This window comes from Rhamphochromis longiceps, linkage group LG20 (genome assembly GCF_057381845.1).
Source record: "Rhamphochromis longiceps isolate RC_006_pf linkage group LG20, R_longiceps_female_GT1.1, whole genome shotgun sequence".
NCBI lineage: Eukaryota > Metazoa > Chordata > Actinopteri > Cichliformes > Cichlidae > Rhamphochromis > Rhamphochromis longiceps.
Window position 1 is genome coordinate 15,357,898 of NC_140576.1, and position 19,484 is coordinate 15,377,381.

The 19,484-nt window shown below is 38.9% G+C and overlaps 1 protein-coding gene and 1 long non-coding RNA gene across 2 annotated transcripts in view; one reads left to right on the forward strand and one right to left on the reverse strand.

The window, feature by feature from the left end:
- Positions 1-9,368: 9,368 nt before the first annotated feature.
- The window catches only part of LOC146645111 (kelch domain-containing protein 8B-like), a 32,080-nt gene continuing 21,964 nt past the window's right edge, over positions 9,369-19,484 (reverse strand). The window contains exon 2 of the mRNA XM_085393533.1: positions 9,369-10,253. Coding sequence (XP_085249659.1) covers positions 10,057-10,253 — 197 coding nt within the window. The 3' untranslated portion in view covers positions 9,369-10,056. The remainder of the gene's footprint in view (positions 10,254-19,484) is intronic.
- LOC146645112 (uncharacterized) lies at positions 18,546-19,408 on the forward strand. Its single transcript, XR_014909177.1, has 3 exons — positions 18,546-18,684; positions 18,890-18,961; positions 19,340-19,408. It is a non-coding gene; the product is annotated as an uncharacterized LOC146645112 (long non-coding RNA).

Genomic DNA, 19,484 nt, shown 5'->3' on the forward strand with positions numbered 1-19,484 from the left:
ATGGAATCAGACAGCAAGTCAAAAATGTTTATTATAGAACAGGATTCATAGTCGAGGCACTACCTCACATTTAGTATAGGCACTGAACTACTGCACTGGATTCACAGCAACTACTCGGTCTGAAAACCAAAGCCTGCCAGTCACATTTACTTTGGCTACAGCTACATGTACAGCACGTCAAATCAAGACACCCAAATAATGCTAAATGTTAAAGATATAGCAGCAAAATGATCATTTAGATTGAACAAAGATACACCCATAGTGCATGCAGAACAGGCGTGTGGTGCAAACTGTTATCGGTTGGTGTAATTCAACATGTAAATACTGGTAAACTATATATAAAAGAAGGTCTGAAAACTGAAGCCAGTATAGAAATGCCTTAAACCTGCATTTTTCCCCAATGGCCAGCAGGAGGCAGCAGCTTTGGTCGCCAGTTTCAAGTCATCCTAAATTCATAATTAAGTGTTTTCTGTAAATTTGAGTGAGAAAAGAAGATAAACAGGGCTCAATGGCTTGGCTTGACTTGTGATTAACAAGTCATTGACCAATGAATGTGTAACAACATTTGTGATACAAGAGCCAAAACCATATCTGCTCATATCACTGAATGGCTCCAACTTTTTAATTATTCTTTTTAGGCTTCATCATCAAAGCATGAATTAGGAATTCGGAATGGAAGAATAAAAGTCAAAGTAACTCTGGTTGTATTATTGTTCCTCTCAGAAAGATAGGAAAGCTTATTGTATGTAATCTGTCATTATTGAGTTATTAGCCAAAGTCATGCAGCTGTTAATAGGATGGATGGATTGTGCTCTAACCCATTGTTAATCCTTGTTATCATTTTTAAAACCCACTGATTTTATCTGGTGGTGTAAGAATGTGTCTGGCAGGCTTTGGTGAGGGGAGGCAGCCTTTCCCTTTGTACATCCACGATCCTATCAGCTAATTTAGCCTCGTACTTCTCTCAGCTCTTTAATACAATCTCATTCACTGTGTTTTTTATCCCAACCATTACTTTAAAACACATTGCAATGTTACATTGACCTATTACAGTGACAACAACAACCACAACAATGAATACCACCAAGATTACTTCATCATTATAACCAGAATTATAACAAGAAAAGTAATGCCAGCGTATGCCCTCTATCTTTCTGTGTGAGTGGTGAATGAAAAGGAAACACTCCTCCTCCTGTAAACAGGCAGTAGCCTAATCTTGTTTGATGTTAGAGGGATTATCAAGTAGAAGAAATAATTTCTTAATAACTTTGTACATGTGTGGTGCAGAATAAGCACCTAGCATTAGCTTTATCACAATACAACATGCTGCCTCTTGTGTGACACTTAACCCTCAAGTGACTAGCTATGGTTGTTTCTAATGTATCTAATAGGCTAACCCAGTCAGAGGTATGAGTCCAGTCAGAGTGAGCAAATCAATAAAATGTATGTTTGATATGAGTATCAATACCACTTTGTGTACAGTGGCACTAAAGCCAGAGAGCTGAGATTAGCATAAAGAGTAGAAACAAAGAGTGTCTGTCTTTAGTTTAACATTCTGAGACTCTTTTGTTTGACTCGTACCAGAACAGTAAGGTTCAAATACAGTTAGAGGTGACCTTAAACTATTACTTGGCAAAGGGCAGAAATATTATGGATAGAAATTATTTACAGTAAATGAATTACTATTTGTTAAAAAGTCAAATTAAATAAGCTTTCCTTTGCAGCCACCAATAATCGGAAAGGCCCAAGCTAGTCATTATCCCTGACCTCCAGTCTTTATGTTGAGCTAAGTTAGCCAACTCGAGCTCTAGCGTCTCATTTAAATATTAACTAATTAATGAACAGTTCTCTGAACTGTTAAACTATTAGCAACAGCCAATTTTAAATAAAATGTTATTTAATTCATTATAATTTACAATTATAAAACCAGTTACAGATTGTCCCCACTAGGTAATGAAAATGAAGTGATCTGTTTTCTAGTAAATGTTAAATTTTGGTTGAAATTGAGCAAGACACCAGGGCATGATTTCAAGTTTGACATTAGGAATTGATCTAAAATTTAATTTCTGGCAGTTAGGTCACTTGGCTTGACTCAAATCTGCGGGTTAAGTTAAATCCTTTCTAAAATGTGCTAAATGTGTTTTCATTTTATGTATATGTATATATATGTGTATATGTATATGTATATATATATCATGCTACAACAGGCTGCCACTAGGACAGCACTAAGCGAGGCCTTATTTTTATAAACAATTCTCAAAAAAATTAAGGGAACACTCTTAACACAACAATTTTAAAAATTTAAATTTTTGGGAGCTCTCAAGGGGTTGATTTTGGTTTCCTCAGACCATTATTGATAAATTATAACCTTATGTCTACAGCGTGTTTGTTATCAACGCCAAGTACATCTGTAAAGAGTATTAATTTTATGAATATGTCATTCTCAGACACACATGCACACACACACATACATAATTATAATTATTGACAAAATATTTACAAAATAGTTACTCAAATATGAGACAAAGCATTTTTCATCATCTCGTCATCATCTGATGTGAGATCCCAGTGTTCCCTTAATTTTTTTAATGGCAACCATTTAAATGACTTGCTGGTTTCCAATATATCATTTTGACTGTTAACTTCAAAGCGTTTTTCATGCACTTGCATAATGAGACAAAGAATTTAATGTGTAAAATAGGGTGTGGCGGGGCATGGTTCATGACGCGGCTGCGGGGGAGGCAGACACACCTGAGCTTGAGAAGCTCATCACGCATCCCCTATTAAACTTGCCGGGACCCAACAAGTTTTCTTGTTGTTGTCATGTATGTGTGGCTGAAGAGCTGCAGCCGAGGATGTAAGAAACAAGCAACCATATAAAGAAGTGTGTTTAAGGGTGAATATGTGGTGCCATAGGGTAAACAATACTTATCAGCAGTCCTAAATGATTGCGCTGAATGTTATGGCTGGATTTGGATCAAATAACATCAATATGTTATAACTCGGTCAGTGAACCTGAATTAATAAAACAGTACTGTATATTATGATGTAAAATCTCTCTATTATATTTGTATTTTTACAGTTGTCACATTGAATTTAATTGTTGCTGAATTGGACTCATATCTGACTCTTGCTAGTGTTAGTGTCACTTGAGGGTGAAGCCATGTAAGTGCATAGTTTTTATGTATGGTGTGATTCTATGACTACATGTTTACACTGTCATTGTAAGTGTAAAGCAGTATAGCATAAACAAGGTTCTATTTAACTGTTGCACATTCCCACTTATGCCTGGGAGAGTGTAGAAAGCTTCCATCCCCACGTCTCGTCTTCTGTCTTATCACATTCAGTACATTCGGTAACTTTTAGTAGGCCTCCCAAATCACATTTGCAAATACAGAGCACATGGCAATACTGAGACCACAAAGCAGTTTACCAGGTTTTGTCAATCACTGTAGGGAAACAGCACAGTACAGGGAAAGAGAGAGAGAGATCAGAACAGGAGAGTGGATTCTGGGTTTGTGTTTCCCAAAATGTCTGTACAAACTAGTTTATACTTTGATGCCGAGCAGTGAAAATGACAGACGCACAGAAAGGCCAGTGGTCTCCGAGATGGTGACAGTAGAAGCATCTTGTTTCAGTCACAGAATGTTTTCTACATTTCGCTGAAACCCACTCAAGAAATTGAAGTACTCATAAAATAGCACTCATAACCTTTGTAGGCTTTTATATTCCAACAAACATAGTATCCTTGTCAGAAATATACAAAGTGTGCTTCTACACATCTCATCTGACCCACATGGTAAAAAATAAAGATATATATTTTTTAGTCTGTGTATGTCTATTAAAATATATTTTCAGCCCAAGCAAAGCTTTGCAAGAACACCAAACCAGTGACAAACACTTTGGGGAACCCAGCTCAGATCTGGACAACACTACAACACATCTGTCACCTCACGACCTCAATCCACAAGACAAACAACTGGAAGCCAAAATAATGAACAAATAGGAACAAGTAACAACAAAAAAATACTCATATTTAATCTTGATCACTTAATCAAAGACATGTTTGTTTTTTCTTTCTTTCTTTCTTTCTTTTATTTTTGCTTTTTTGGGGTTTTATTTTGGGTTTTTTTGTTCAGCTCCAAAGACACAAAGAATAAAAATAACTCATGGCTATGCTATGCTAATGTAAAAGCGAACACATTTATGCTACCGGCGGGTGTTGACACTGTTCCCTGTTGCCTGGGCAACCGGGAATCCGTGCTGAAGCTGCCCGCACAACAAAAAAGAAAAGAGAAAAAAAGGAGAAGCTTTTCATTGCTGAAAAAACGACACAGTTCTGATTGGATTCAAACTGAAACACTCTAACTTAAGCATTTCCCACCCCTCGTCTTTGCACTGTGCTAAAAATGCACCCCTGTCGTTTTGTCCCAACCTGAGTCTGCTGGCCTTATTTTTGTGAAGCAAGGCACAAGGCTGCCTTTACCAAAACATGGCCCTGAATGTGTCGTGGAGAAGATGGTACATACTGTATCTGCAGTTTTAAGAGGTAAGGACACACAAGGCAACTTTTTATTTTTAATTTGTTGGGGGAGGGGCCCTGGGAGTCTCATTTGTTGCTTGAAAATGTTTTGCATTAGTTCCCTGTCAGCAGCGCTCTGTAGTGTAGGATGATTATTGTCATATGGTCGGGCACTTGGTTGCAAAATTGCTTCACGCCTCAGGTTCTGAAGATTTTTGAGCCATTTCGTGTAGACACTCTTATCAGTTAAAACCATATTAATGCTGCTGTCGTGAGAAGCAGGATCACAATACATTTTGACTTTCAACCTGTATTGCTAGAACACATTTACATAGACATTTACATATGCTTGTGCATCACTTGCTCATGGTCTTCTAAAACAAAACAGCACGTAATTAGCTGCTACCTGTACTGAAGCATCCTGATCTTTTGTTCTGTTTCTCAACCTGCTGTCAGACGCTGCAGATGGATCTTACTGCAGTGAGTACACAGCCTAGCACATACATCACATCAAGAGCCAGAGAGACAGACTTTCACGCCAAAGGACAAATTCTAGACTTACGAGACATCTTCTCAGGAAATCCATCATACCATGTTAAGGTCAGAGAGATGAAGATTTTTTTTATTGTTATTATTAAAATGCCAGTAGAGACCGCAGGCCAAAAGAGAGAGCTAGCTCTAGAAAAGTCCCAGAATATCTCAGGAGACTGCAGTGTGGCAGGTAAACTGGATCCAATAGCTGCAGCGACAGAAAGCTTGCATTGTACAACCTCCAGAAAGCAATAATAGATGGTGAATGTGTCATGGTCTCAAAAAAAAGCTCACATGCACCTACACAGGCATAACAACAAGCATTCCCACAAGCAGATACACATGAACATGATTGTAGGACACCAAGCTGACTAAAAACCCTTAGCCCCTTTAATCTCTGCCTGACACTTGTTTTTATGAAACAAGTTTTAGCTTTGGATGTGTGGAGACCAAATCAGACACAAAAGGAGGGTGAAATTTGTAACTATTGAAAAAAAACCCATCAAATGCATGCTAATGTTGCTCAGTTGCCACTGGTAAAAAATGTACGTTTAAAAAATGAAAAAAGAACTACTGTAAGATATATATTTGTTATTAGCAACTAAATAGCTATGAAATGTGAGCTTTCACTTGTAGAGGCAAACCCATCCTGGGTTCTGATTGTCCTTACTTTAAGATTTTCAGGTTCACATCTGCCTGTGGTGGAACACAAGCCCCTCCTGTGGTCTTCTTCCTGAGGCTTTTTCCCTATCTGAATTAGGGGTTTAAGGACACATGGTGACAAATGCTGTACAGACTGTGAAGAGATATGATTTGTTAAACAAATGTTTGTTAAATTACGGTATGTAAGTACAATAAATTAGCTTTAGTTTTTTAAATAGGGGGTTCTTTCAGCAGATTGTCTTTCTGCTGTTTTCCACCTTCTTACCACATGCAGCAAACAGCTGTTTTCACATAAAAAGCACTGGTAGCTCCTCAAGAGCTCGTGCAGGTTGCCAGAAAAACGCCTCCAAATGTTGCTGTGTCAGCCGCCCCCAAGCTAAAGTACGAACCAAATTAACTCTGCTTATGTCCATTAACCATCACAGGGCCAGTCTCACTGTCAGTTCCTCTCAGTGGCATACTGTAGTATTACAATACGTACACATATGTTCCCTGAGCCTTGTTATGATTATTGTGTAAACTGTCAAGACAGCTAATTGTTACTTCTCCTACTGCAGCCATGAGCATGGGTGTGTAGTGAAAAAAGACAAAGAAGAAGTGTAAAAAGAAACTAACAGCTGGAGATATTTAAAAAAAAAACTAACAAACAAGCGAGCCGGCCAATTTGACAAATTATGACCTAAATTTAAGCCAACCATATACTATGTGGGCAGATTACATGCATGTAAATATACACATTTTACCAATTCTACAAATTCTTCTATTCTACAAAGTCATTGTTCCAAAGACATCCACGATATGGCCAGGCATCCATACGGACAGAGTCCTGAAACAACCGAGCTGTTGAGAAAGAATGTCCAAACGTCCAAACAAATGTATCCAGACGGACTATGCATGCATTCACGCTTGCTTGGCTCTGTGTACAAGCAGGTGTGTGTGTGGTGTGTTTTCAGTGTGTGTGCACACATGCATATATGAGCTTCTGACTTGTACCTAACGTACTCAATTAGGTGCACACAGTGCAGCGCCTAAAATAACTGACTGTCAGCTGGCATCTCATCTGAGCCCCTGTGCCTGCAGTGCTCTCTCACAGCAATACATGTGTGAGTCTGTTAGCACGGTGCACCAGGGTGTGGGCCAGAAAACATATGAAGCAGGTGGAAAGACAATGAAGGAGACGTATGTGTGTGTGTGTTTGCATGTGTCTTAGTATGAATAAAAGCTTATTGTGGGGGCCAGAGACAGCTCTTTCTTCCTCTACTCCTGTGTGTCTCCAAGTTTTTCTGCGGATTAAGTCAATATTTCACTCATTTCAAATGGTCTGGATGTAAGTGATCAATATCATCTTTAAATGTTAAACCATGTCATTATAGTTGGTGGGTTATATAAAGTATTTTTGTGTATTAGTGTCTCTACTAATGTTAGCTAGTGCCATTATTTCTAGTGTCTTCACTACTGTTCCTGCCTACTATGGCTATAATAGAAAAGTTTATAAATTAGACCCGAGGTTAAAAATTCTCAGTACCAAACCTGCTAGGCCTTAAAAGAGTGCTGTGTTACAGTAAATGAATACAGTAAAAGCTGCTGACTGGATCTGTGTTTGCATATTCAGAAATGCCACCATTATGAGAGAACATGGTTCAGCAGAATACATAAAGACCAGCAGAGACTACATGCTGCACAGTGATTTCCTTTGCTTTCTTGCTCAAACTCTCTCCTCTCCGCAGGTCAGCGCATCTGTCACAAAACATTGTGTACTGCAGCTTTCTCCATTAACTCTTTAACGCAAAGCCTCACCTTTGCCCAAACAATCTAAAATCTGTCTTTTTCAGTGTGACTTGATGAGGTTACTGCATTGGTGGTGGCTTGGAAACGTTTGTAGCAGCTACAGATGTTGAAATCACGGCACTTACAGTAGATTCCAGTGAGACCAAGAATAATTGGAAACTACCAGTCCTAGAGCATAGTGGTCAGCCATTAATGTCCTTTCTTTTAAAACAGAAAGCATATAAGAGACGGGTGTTACCATTTTGAAATTATCTATTTGTGAACTATGTGTTAAGCCTAATCTTAGCCATTTTGGTAAAAGCTAAAATAATGGAGGGTGTTTTTGTTTTTCTTGTGTGCTTTGTTTTTTGAGTGGAGTTGGAAAGTATCAGCTAACAAACCTCTGCTAACTTGGTTAGCTTGGTTAGCCTGCTGCATTAGTAAATAATTTGTAATTCAAAATGACGTTAAATACAGTGATGATTTTGGTTTGTGAAAAAACAATTTTAAAACCAAATACTTAATGAAAAAACAGAGTTACCTTTAGTACACCCTAATGCTCAACAAAAGGATGTCAATCAGAGAGCCTCTCCCTTAATAATGAAGCCTTAATCTAACTCAGACTGGTGAGTTTAAAATTGGCCAACAGTAAAGCTGTCATTAAGCTATGTGTTCAAAATATCTTTTTTTTTGTACAAGGCTGTAACTATGTTTATTTCTGCTGTCTGGCATTTTAACATAGGACTCTATAGGGATTAAAACACCTTTGGCCATCAGAGGAGCTGCAGCTTCAGGCACTTTTAGGCTTCTTTTTAATTTGCCTTTTTTTGCGCAAAATATCTAGCTTGCTAGCTTGCTAGCAGACCTATGCCAGAACACACTAAAGGAAAGCCTTCAGTGGAAGGCCAACCAAGATCAGCATATAAGCAAACATATCATCCTTGCTGGCTATAAAGCCAGATTGCAAGTTAGCTAACAGATTGTAGGCTAGCTAATATTAGCCAGTGGTAAAAACACATTTACACATTATATTTGTACAGCTTTCTAACTATTTTGCCCAACACTGATAACTAAATACACTAATTATATTTTATGTAATCGATAATGTGAGAAGTAGCATATTTTATGTTTTTTAAGCAAACCCCCCCCAAAAAAATATTGTTTGGATCCTACTGAAAATGCAGACTAAGGGCAGAAAAAAGACGGTACTGCAGAAACTTTCTGTGAACTTTTTCAGTTTTGTTTCCTCTGCAAGCCACAAACTTTTCAGTCTCCTTTCCTTTTAGCTACACAGACATGAATATTTTATATTCACAAGACAGATTTTTTTTTTTTTTTGCCAGAAACACCTTTAAATAGACAACACTGACATCTATGTTCATGTGGCGAAGAAAAAACTATGATGATGTTAGCTCTGTCACGCCCAAACATATTTCAAATCACTTTTCTTTCCATAGAAAACCATGAAACTGTCCAACAATACTCATTCTTAAATACTGTATGGTTTTAACTAAATACATAAATGTCCTCACATGTTTATACCTAGAGAGTGATAAAACTGCTAGAATCATGATTGTAAAATCCTCTTCCCAGTGTATCTGCAATCTGACTGATATGAAGTAAAAATAAAAAATTAGGGTTATCTGGATGCTTCTGTGCAGCACATTTGAAAAGCCCTACATTTATTCTGCCATCAACTACATCTGCGTGGTACAATGTAAAGTAGCTCTGGAAGTGATTGCTGTGATGCACTGGTGGACAGATGTGAAGCATATTGAGGTGATAAGCTCAATCGCAGCCAGTTTTTCAACTGAAATGAAGGAAACACAGTGTCTGACTCAACATCCATCAGTGGTTGACTGATTGTAGAAAATAGATGGGCTTGCAGCTGCATGAGTTGCTCTTGGTGTGTGACACCAGGTCGTGGTTGCTTTACACGCATATACACAGAACAAAACAAACCAAACCAAAAAAGTGAGAAGCCAAAACAGTCATTTGTATTCTCAGAACCTCAACTGTCTAAAACTCAATATAGTGTTGTTTCTAAGGTCATAGAAAAGTGTCTGAGCTTGCTGTTGCAGCAGTAGGGGAGAGCAACAAAGAGATTCAGATATGGCCCTATGTTCCTTTATTATCCAGAAAAGTACCCTGCTTTTATTCAGAAAAATGCTCAACAGTTCAAAGGCGTGTTATTTCTTCAGACACGGTGTCTGTTTTTTTGCTCATTTTCTTCTTCCTTTGATTTCCCCAGAGTAAAAAAAAAAAAGAATTGTCAGTTTTCTGTCCTTGCCAGTCACAGCAGTCCACTTGTATGTCCTTAATCTTGTATTCATCCAGAGATGTCACAACCTGTCTCCGCAGCTCCTGTCAGAAAATGTTTGTCGAATGTGAAAAAGAGTTTCCCACAGCCCGGTGCACTAGACGAATCCATCAGCCGGACATAAAGGTAGAAGAGTACAAGCAGGATCTGTGGATCCATTTCATGTGTTTGTGTCTCTGTTCACGCACATGAAGAAAAATATCAGTGCCAGTTTGCACATATTCTTGCTCGTGTGTTCATGTGTGTCTTTGTGTCACACTGCTTCCTGCATGCACAGGGCCTCCACAGCATTACTGGGTCCCTGTGAAACTCCACCAATTACAAACAGCATGTTGGTCGCCTGCAGAAGAGCAGAGGAGCAGCGCGCGGTGGGCATGGGCGCCACGTACTCCCAGCGCCGCTTCACTGGGTTATAGCTCTCCACCGAGCCCAGCGGCGAGGGTTCATTGCCTGCAAAATGAAAAACAGACATATTAGAATGATGACAGTGATGCTTCATGTGGGGAAGTAGGACCATTCAGAGGCTGTATATTAACATCCACTGCCTGAACAGTCCAGACAATATTTCTTCAAATAAAAGACATATATAGAACATAAGGAGGTATTTAAACCTGGATACTTAATGTCAAAAGCTGACATGTTAATTTCGATGCAAATGCAGGTTTTAGGAGCTCCAGGGTTTGACTCTGAGAGGGGTGCAACAAAACTATATATATAAAAAAAACCAAGCCAGAGGGTTTATTTAAGAATGAAACTTTTATGTCACCTAAGACATGCTAGGTCTCAACCTGGATGCTGATTCCTCTTTCTGAGGCGCACTGTGATCTACTGCTTTTTCTCTTTCCCCCACTCTCCTCCTCTTATACATCAGGATGCACTGTTTTTTTCTGTTTCTATGGTGACCAGCATCACAGCAAGTTCGGAAATAATACGTTCTGGTGTTGTGTATGTGTGTGTGAGTGTGTGTATCTAAGAAGAACTATCATCTTCATTTTGTTAAAAGAACTAAGTGATAATGCCGAGTCGGTCTTTTCAAAGCCCGTAGCCTCGCTCAGGCCGTGGTTCCTTCATCATCTGTAGAAGACACACTCATCACAGCTCACACACACACACACACACACACACACACACACACACACACACATATGCACAGAAACATATTCCTTGTTGCTTTGGAGCTCAAAGGCTTCCTGTCATTTGTTTGATTCTCAACCCGCAGACGTCATGTCAGCGCTCCTCCTCCTCCCTTTGACCTTCACTCCTCATCATGACTGCCATTATTCTTCCCTGTTATCTCCTTTAACACCTTTTCCATTTTACATTACTAGTTCCTTTTTTAATTCTTCCCGGCCTCATTTTTCTTATTCTCATGCCTCATTTCTAATTCTTATCAAACGCTTAGAAACAGTCTTTCTTCAACTTTACGGCTCTTAACCCTGCTTGCGAGTCCTCCTCCACCTGCTCTGTTCATTATACTCTATTCTTTCTCCATCGAGTCCATTAAACCTCCTGTTCTCAGCTCTCCTGTTCTCATTTTGGCTTTTCTTTTTTCCGCTGCGAAGCCTCTCGTCTCAGATTCTCTTCCTTTCTTCTGTACCTGTCACCCCTCCAACCGTCAGCTTCAGTGCATTGTTCACCTCTCCTGTTTTCTTGTTCTTTGCCACTTCTTAAAATTGCTCGTCTGTTTTTTTCCTGCTCTCCCTTCCCTTTTGTTTAGCTTTATGTAAACACAACACTTAAGCTGCTGCGTGTACAGTAGTAGAGTTTGAAATAAAATGACATCCCATATAGTGACATCAGAGTAAACTTTTTTATATAATTTTTACAGTCATGACGTTTCACTATTGTTTACCATATGCCTTTGAAGTATTCTTATTTTATTGCCTTTGGGGTTAGTTCCACTTAGCTGGAGCTATGCAATCAAAGATCTATTGAGTTTTCACTGATGGCGAAAACTCTGAGTATAACTGAAGAATGGTTACTGAAAACTAGAAGAGGAGACACCCCAAGGACAAGACAGCTGGGTTTTTCTTTATTTTTCATAACAATATAAATCAAATTAATGAACACAGAGAGCAACAAGAGAAGTCGTGATTGTAATTCAGTACTGAAAAATACATCCATCCTATGCTTATTATGCTGAGACTTGAAAAAAATCCCACGTTGAAGGGAGAGACCAAACCATGAGAGAGAGCCCAACAGATTGAATCTCATTACAACAGAAGTGAACTGTGGTTTTGCACTGAGCTCTGATAAACTACATTATAAATCATATCCGTTTATAATGATCCCATTACCCCTCAAAAAGGTCTGCAGTACAAAAAACAGTGAAGGGTTGAATAAAATTGCTTTGTGAATTCAAATTTTTGTGTACATACGAGTCACATCTGTTGAACATGACACCTGAAACAAACATAAACAGAGAACATTTGCAGGGACATGATGAAATTAACACTGTCTTCTTGTACGTGTTCTTGCAAAGTTTCATTGAGATTGACCCACCAGTTAAGGAGAAAAAAGGATACATACAGACATAAATGCGCTATGATTGTTATAGTAAGATATGTGATGTAGCCACCATGACACCACATTAGCAAAGTAATGCCATGAAGCATTACTGAAAGTTTGCACCATCCCCATCTTTGAATTAAAAGCAAATTTGCCACCATGATTAAATTGGTGTTCTAACCCACTGGGGCCTGGACTCTACAGGGCTTCTGTAACGACCTTGTGGTGTTTCCAGCTCATTCAAGTTCTTTTGGAGCTTTTTTACTCCACTCAGCTGACCATAATGAATTGCACCTTGACATTTATTTGACATGCAGAACATCAGCTACAGCGACCAAGTTTTTAGTCAACAAGATGGGAAAGGGAGAATACACTTTTCATTAAAGAAATAGTTATGTAACAATCTTACAAACAGGATTGGTCCATACATTTTTCATTTAATGCTCCATGCTATCATGATCATGGGTGATCTGTATGCGGTTAATCACAGTTTGGGTGTGCTTTGCAGTGAACAGACCATGCTATGTGAGTGTATTTGCTAATTTAAGTGTGGTTCAACAAAAACCTCTGAAAAAACAAGCCTAATGTTGCAAGGGTTAATGCTCCAGTCTCTTGTCTAATTTCTGGCTCAAGTAAAAAAAACAATAACTTTTTTAATGGCTGCAAAACTGAAGGCTTTAAATAATGGGTGAAGTATTGGCAAATATATCCAAGTCTGCCTTTACTTGTTTAGAAATGCCATGCCATAATATGTTCTGACCCTTTATTATCAACCATCACAACATGTACATCTTCTCTTTCAACTGACCAATTGAAAAGCACGCCTGTGTGCATATTTCTTTGCATAGCTGGTACTCTTTTAAAATCACTTTCACTGCTCAAGCATGGAGCTACACCAGCTGCAGCACAGTTTCCATTTGATTTTCAGGGTTAGCCTTCCTAAGTTCTTTACTGTTCACCTGTTTCTGACCGCCTGTTGTTCCTGCTTTCACTCGGGACTGCAGGTCAAACAGAAGCCACAGCAAACCTGCTGAGGAGCTTGTATTACTGTCTGATCTGTGCTGTAAACAGTGCCATTACATGCACTCTTTTCAGCACTTACCATATTTTAGTAGCTAATGCATAGCTTACAACCTTGACCTTCTTGCCTCCTGTTCTTTATCACTACAATTTACATTGTCAGTGGGTAAAATGCTGCAATCATAATTTACCAGAGTACAGGAAGAATGCCACATGCCCTCCTGCCAGCTCTCTGGTTAACAGTAAAATGGTGGACAGTTTTACTGCAGACTTCCACAATGTGACTTGGCAGGGTTCAGAGCAGGTCAGAATTTACTCTCACAGCTGGCTGCTGGGGGATACAATTATAATATAATATACAATTAGATGCCGACATCTAATGCAGCAAGAGTAAGGACTTCATCAGCTCATTTTTCTGCTGTCAAAACAGAAGAGAAGCTCTGATTAGTGTTGGTTTGTTACTGACATAGCTGGGTACTAATTAAACACGCCAATTTGTAAGAAAAAACATCTTTCAGAAGAAGTACTCTGCTTAACAAATGTCCAGAAAAAAAGACCACTGAACAAATCTATTCATTAGAAGGGGGTGTTTTTCTTTTTGTCATCCGCACTATCAGTGTGGTATGAAAAGGTTAATTTGAAGTTTTGCCCATAGAAAAACTGCCCATGTGAGCCTTTTTCTGAACTACCTCCCACAGCAGTTCAGGAAGGGCCCAGTAACCTGGCTCCAGATCTTCTGACTTCTGAACAACTGCAAACCTCTGGCATCAGAAATGCTTTGGTGCAAAAAATCTCTGGAGGCTAATCTGACACCAAACGCAGCCTTAAAGTCTAAGCTGACACAGTTCTTATTTTTAGGTATATATTCAAACAGGGATAGTTAAAAGCTACTTTTAGCATCAGGACATGAAGAAATTACTGATTAAAAATCTAAATCAGCATATAATTATCTGTTCTGTGCTTCATTAACCTGTGATGATGGGGTTCAAGAAAACTTGCATCTGTGTTATAAACTAGCACAGGCGTGACAAATAGTAACAGTGTCACTTTGCATTAACACAGAGTGGCAGATTTATTCCGAGGGTACTCAGCTTGTTGAAATACAGAGATTTACCTGCTGACTGACAGTTTAAACCACATTAAGTTTATATATTTCTGTCTCTGTCACTGTGTTATTTGTGATTTGAGTTTGAGTTTCCTTTAATACGATTTACTTTAAGAGGCTTAAAATGACAGATGAGGTCAAAGTTGTGTCAGCAGTTTTCTGCATCTATGACTCTCACAGATGCAGAACATCTCATCTGAATACATAAAGATCAGGAAGTATGTGTATGCAAAGTGTGTGAGAGCCCATTCCTAATGGCTGTTTTTGAGGTTCATGTGCATGCAAACACAAATAATCTGATTATGAAATGATATCCATGAGCCCATAACTGCATCTCAAGTCAGTCCTCGTGTGACAAGTCGTATCTAATTATAATTTAGGTGCAGATATCAAGTTGTCAGGCGTTGTCATGAATTAAACAAAAGTGCAAAAACACAAAATGCTGGGTGCGTGGGTGGAGGTGGTGAAGACAATGTTACTATAATGGATACAAATACAGAGAAATGCACAAAAAGAGAGAACATCGTGTTCTGTTGCAGACTGAAAAGTACAGAAAAACATCAAAGACAAACAAACATTATTTAAAACTGTCCTAACTGGTTGTAACATAATTTGGCCTCCTCCAGCACGCCTTTTAAAATAAGCCCTTTAATAAGATGGGTACTAAGAAAAAACAATCAGTGAAAAAATTCATCCAACCTCATCACTGATCACCATTAAACTGTACACAAATTCTGTTTATCATCTGACCTTTTAATTATTAAGTGTGCCTATGCCAAAAGGCACACTTATTACTATTGCTCGGATTTATTATTATTATTATTATCATTATTATTATTATTTTCCTCCCACAGTTTTGACACAAGCTTCATATATGTTATATCATTTTGTGCGGCTGGATCAGGAATGAGTTGCTATGACTTTTGGTGTTTATTACTTCTATAGTTTTTTAAATATGAATATTTTAATGCTAGTTTTTGCCCATTGAAATGAATGGGAAGTAAAAGTGAAACTTATCTTGTTGAAACTTCATTTGTGGTGTGTTGGCTCACTCTAGTGGTATGTCGGGAGTAGTACGGCCTGTCTACCCTTATTTGGATTAACGCAATGACGACACTATCAACGGCGTGCGTCTCTCCGCCCCTCCTCCGGTTTGAAATTGACCTTAGAAGTGACTTCCACGCGTCTCTTCGCCTCCGGTTTGAAATTGACCTTTGAACGTGATTTTCTGAAGTGTTCGGTAAGACAGCGTAAGCTTTGACAAGGTAAGTCCATATCTCTCCCTCTGTTTGAAATTTAGCTTTGAAAGTGATTTTTTATGCCTGTCTGGGCGATTTCTTTGTCTGTCGTGGTCATGTTCGGCACGCTGCTAAAGCTAGCTAGCGGATATTGAGCATAGGTAAGCCTCTCCGGCTTGAAATTGACTTTGAAAGTGATTTTCTGTGTCTTGACGCTGATATCTACAAAATGATTGTGTGGTTAGCACTTGGATGTCACTTTATTCCAGAGGTATCGTTTGTAATTAAAACTTTGAAGAAGCGAAGTGAATTTTTTTTTGTATGTATATCTTGGCGATTGCATTTCACGCCCTTTGTCTCGGTGGTGGCTAGCTAGCGGAGGTTAGCACTTGGATGTCACTTTATTCCAGAGGTATCGTTTGTAATTAAAACTTTTAAGAAGCGAAGTGATTTTTTATTTTTTATTTTTGTATGTGTATCCTGGCGATCACATTTCACGCCCTTTGTCTCGGTGGTGGCTAGCTAGCGGATATTGAGCATAGGTAAGCCTCTCCGGCTTGAAATTGACTTTGAAAGTGATTTTCTGTGTCTGGACGCTGATATCTACAAAATGATGGTGTGGTTAGCAATTGGATGTCACTTTATTCCAGAGGTATCGTTTGTAATTAAAACTTTTAAGAAGCGAAGTGATTTTTTTTGTATGTGTATCTTGGCGATCGCATTTCACGCCCTTTGTCTCGGTGGTGGCTAGCTAGCGGATATTGAGCATAGGTAAGCCTCTCCGGCTTGAAATTGACTTTGAAAGTGATTTTCTGTGTCTGGACGCTGATATCTACAAAATGATGGTGTGGTTAGCACTTGGATGTCACTTTATTCCAGAGGTATCGTTTGTAATTAAAACTTTTAAGAAGCGAAGTGATTTTTTTTGTATGTGTATCTTGGCGATCGCATTTCACGCCCTTTGTCTCGGTGGTGGCTAGCTAGCGGATATTGAGCATAGGTAAGCCTCTCCGGCTTGAAATTGACTTTGAAAGTGATTTTCTGTGTCTGGACGCTGATATCTACAAAATGATGGTGTGGTTAGCACTTGGATGTCACTTTATTCCAGAGGTATCGTTTGTAATTAAAACTTTTAAGAAGCGAAGTGATTTTTTTTGTATGTGTATCTTGGCGATCGCATTTCACGCCCTTTGTCTCGGTGGTGGCTAGCTAGCGGATATTGAGCATAGGTAAGCCTCTCCGGCTTGAAATTGACTTTGAAAGGGATTTTCTGTGTCTTGACGCTGATATCTACAAAATGATGGTGTGGTTAGCACTTGGATGTCACTTTATTCCAGAGGTATCGTTTGTAATTAAAACTTTTAAGAAGCGAAGTGATTTTTTTTTGTATGTGTATCTTGGCGATTGCATTTCACGCCCTTTATCTCGGTGGTGGCTAGCTAGCGGAGGTTAGCACTTGGATGTCACTTTATTCCAGAGGTATCGTTTGTAATTAAAACTTTTAAGAAGCGAAGTGATTTTTTTTTTTTGTATGTGTATCTTGGCGATCGCATTTCACGCCCTTTGTCACGGTGGTGGCTAGCTAGCGGATATTGAGCATAGGTAAGCCTCTCCGGCTTGAAATTGACTTTGAAAGTGATTTTCTGTGTCTGGACGCTGATATCTACAAAATGATGGTGTGGTTAGCACTTGGATGTCACTTTATTCCAGAGGTATCGTTTGTAATTAAAACTTTTAAGTGGCGACTGTCGCCGCATCCGAAACAATAGCTTCGTTGTAGCCGCGTTTCACACCTCTTTTTCTGTTTTTATAAGGCGTTAACTACAGCAGCCTTTAACACCTCAACTCTTGCTTCAGCCAAGGTAAGTGCCCCCCTTATATTTTCTATGTTTTTGTTCAGCTGATATCTAGAAAATAGGTGTGTTTAGCGCTGGATGCCATTTTATTCCAGAGCCGTTGTTTGTAATTAAAACTTAAGATTAGATGGTGCAGTGTTTTTACTCCCTTCCAAACAGTAAAGTTCCTCTTTGTCTATCAGTGGGACATTTAAACCAGACAGTACAAGGCTACATTTCAGCTTTACAAGCCAATCAGTTTGCTAATTGTTCTTGTGAGATTTGTTTGCAAAGTTTAAGGTGTTAAGTAGGAGCTGTGACCATCTGGGTCTGCTTGCTGCTGGCATTCTGCCAGAGCCCCAGCAACAAGACCGCCTCCCAGCAACGAGACTGCCTGTCAGCCTTGCAAGGTACCCAATTTTCCAATTACTCTATAACAAAACTGTTGTGGGCAACAAGACTGTCTCCTAGGTTTGCAAGCCAATCACTTTGCCAAATGTTCTTGTAAGATTTGTTTGGAAAGTTTAAGGTGTTAAGTAGGAGCTGTGAACATCTGGGTTTGCTTGCTGCTGGCATTCTACCAGCGCCCCAGCAACAACACTGCCTCCCAGCTTTGCAAGGTAATTACTTTCCCAATTACTGTACACCAAAATGGAGTAATTGTCGTGGTCAACAAATCTGCCTCCCAACTTTCAAGGTAATCACTTTCCCAATTACAATATACAAACTGTTATGGAACTTTACTTAACAAAGCCTTAAGACCGGGTAGTGACACTATCAATATGTCTATTTAAAGAAAAGAGAGATTTTTTTTTTGGTTCTTGTAGTCATCTTGTGTATCAGAGGGTTAAAATAAAAAAATGCTGGTATACATCAGAATTTTTGATTCATTTACTGTTTGTCGATTTACTGCATTGTAAAGTCTTTTGGTTACCAATGCAGCTACCTGGTTATTATGCTTGACTTAAAATGAAAGCTGGGTCTGATCACATGCTTGAAATGCCAACAATTAATATTCTGTTTTTCTGCTGACATTCTACCAGATGCCGAGAAAAAATAAAAGATCCCAGGCACAAAAGAAGCGCTGGAAACCACTTGACCTGGTCGATCCTGCTGTCCCAATGCTCACTGGCCACAACCAAGATGAGGCAGTCAGTAGTTTTCCATCTGACCAGGTAATGAAGATATGGTAGTGATCACAGACAGTTGAACAGTTTTCGAAACACGTTTGAGACAGTTAAGAACACCTACCCATACAGTTTAGGATTGTTTGTTATAATGTCACATAATTGGCATAACAGTGCATGGTATGCAGAGCATTTAAATGAAATGAATGTGTCAGGTCACTTAATGTCTTCTATACCCTTTTCCCCGGGTTAGCAGATAGCACCAGCAAGGTTATCCTTGGAAACACAGGATAGACCCACCTCCTTATGTTCCCCAGGTATCAAGGTAAATATCAAAAAATATTCCTCTATTAAGAATTTACAACAGACAATTACACTACAATTACATGTTATAGACATATTCATGGTTACATCTCAGCATTATGCAAACAGCAGGGATTTTTTTTTATTGCTTTGTAAGTTTAGTAACCACTACTGTTCAGTATCAAATATTCCATTCTGTTTCAAATCTGTTAGTAGGTTTTATAATTTTGACTAACTGTACATAACCTCTCATCAGATTTCAGACACACATCCACTAGAAAAACGATCTGTTACCCAACTGGCATACCAGTTCATGCCATGCATTGCATTTTAGAGTGAAATTAATGTGTCAGGTCACTTAATGTCTTAACATTATATACTGTTTTTCCTGGGTTAGCAGACAGCACCAGCCAGGTTGTCCTTGGTAACGGAGAATAGACCCACCTCCTTATGTCCTCCAGGCAGCAAGGTAAATTTAAAAAAACGTCTTCCTCCATTAAGGATTTATAGTGGACAGTTACATTATCATTAAATGTTAGACATAT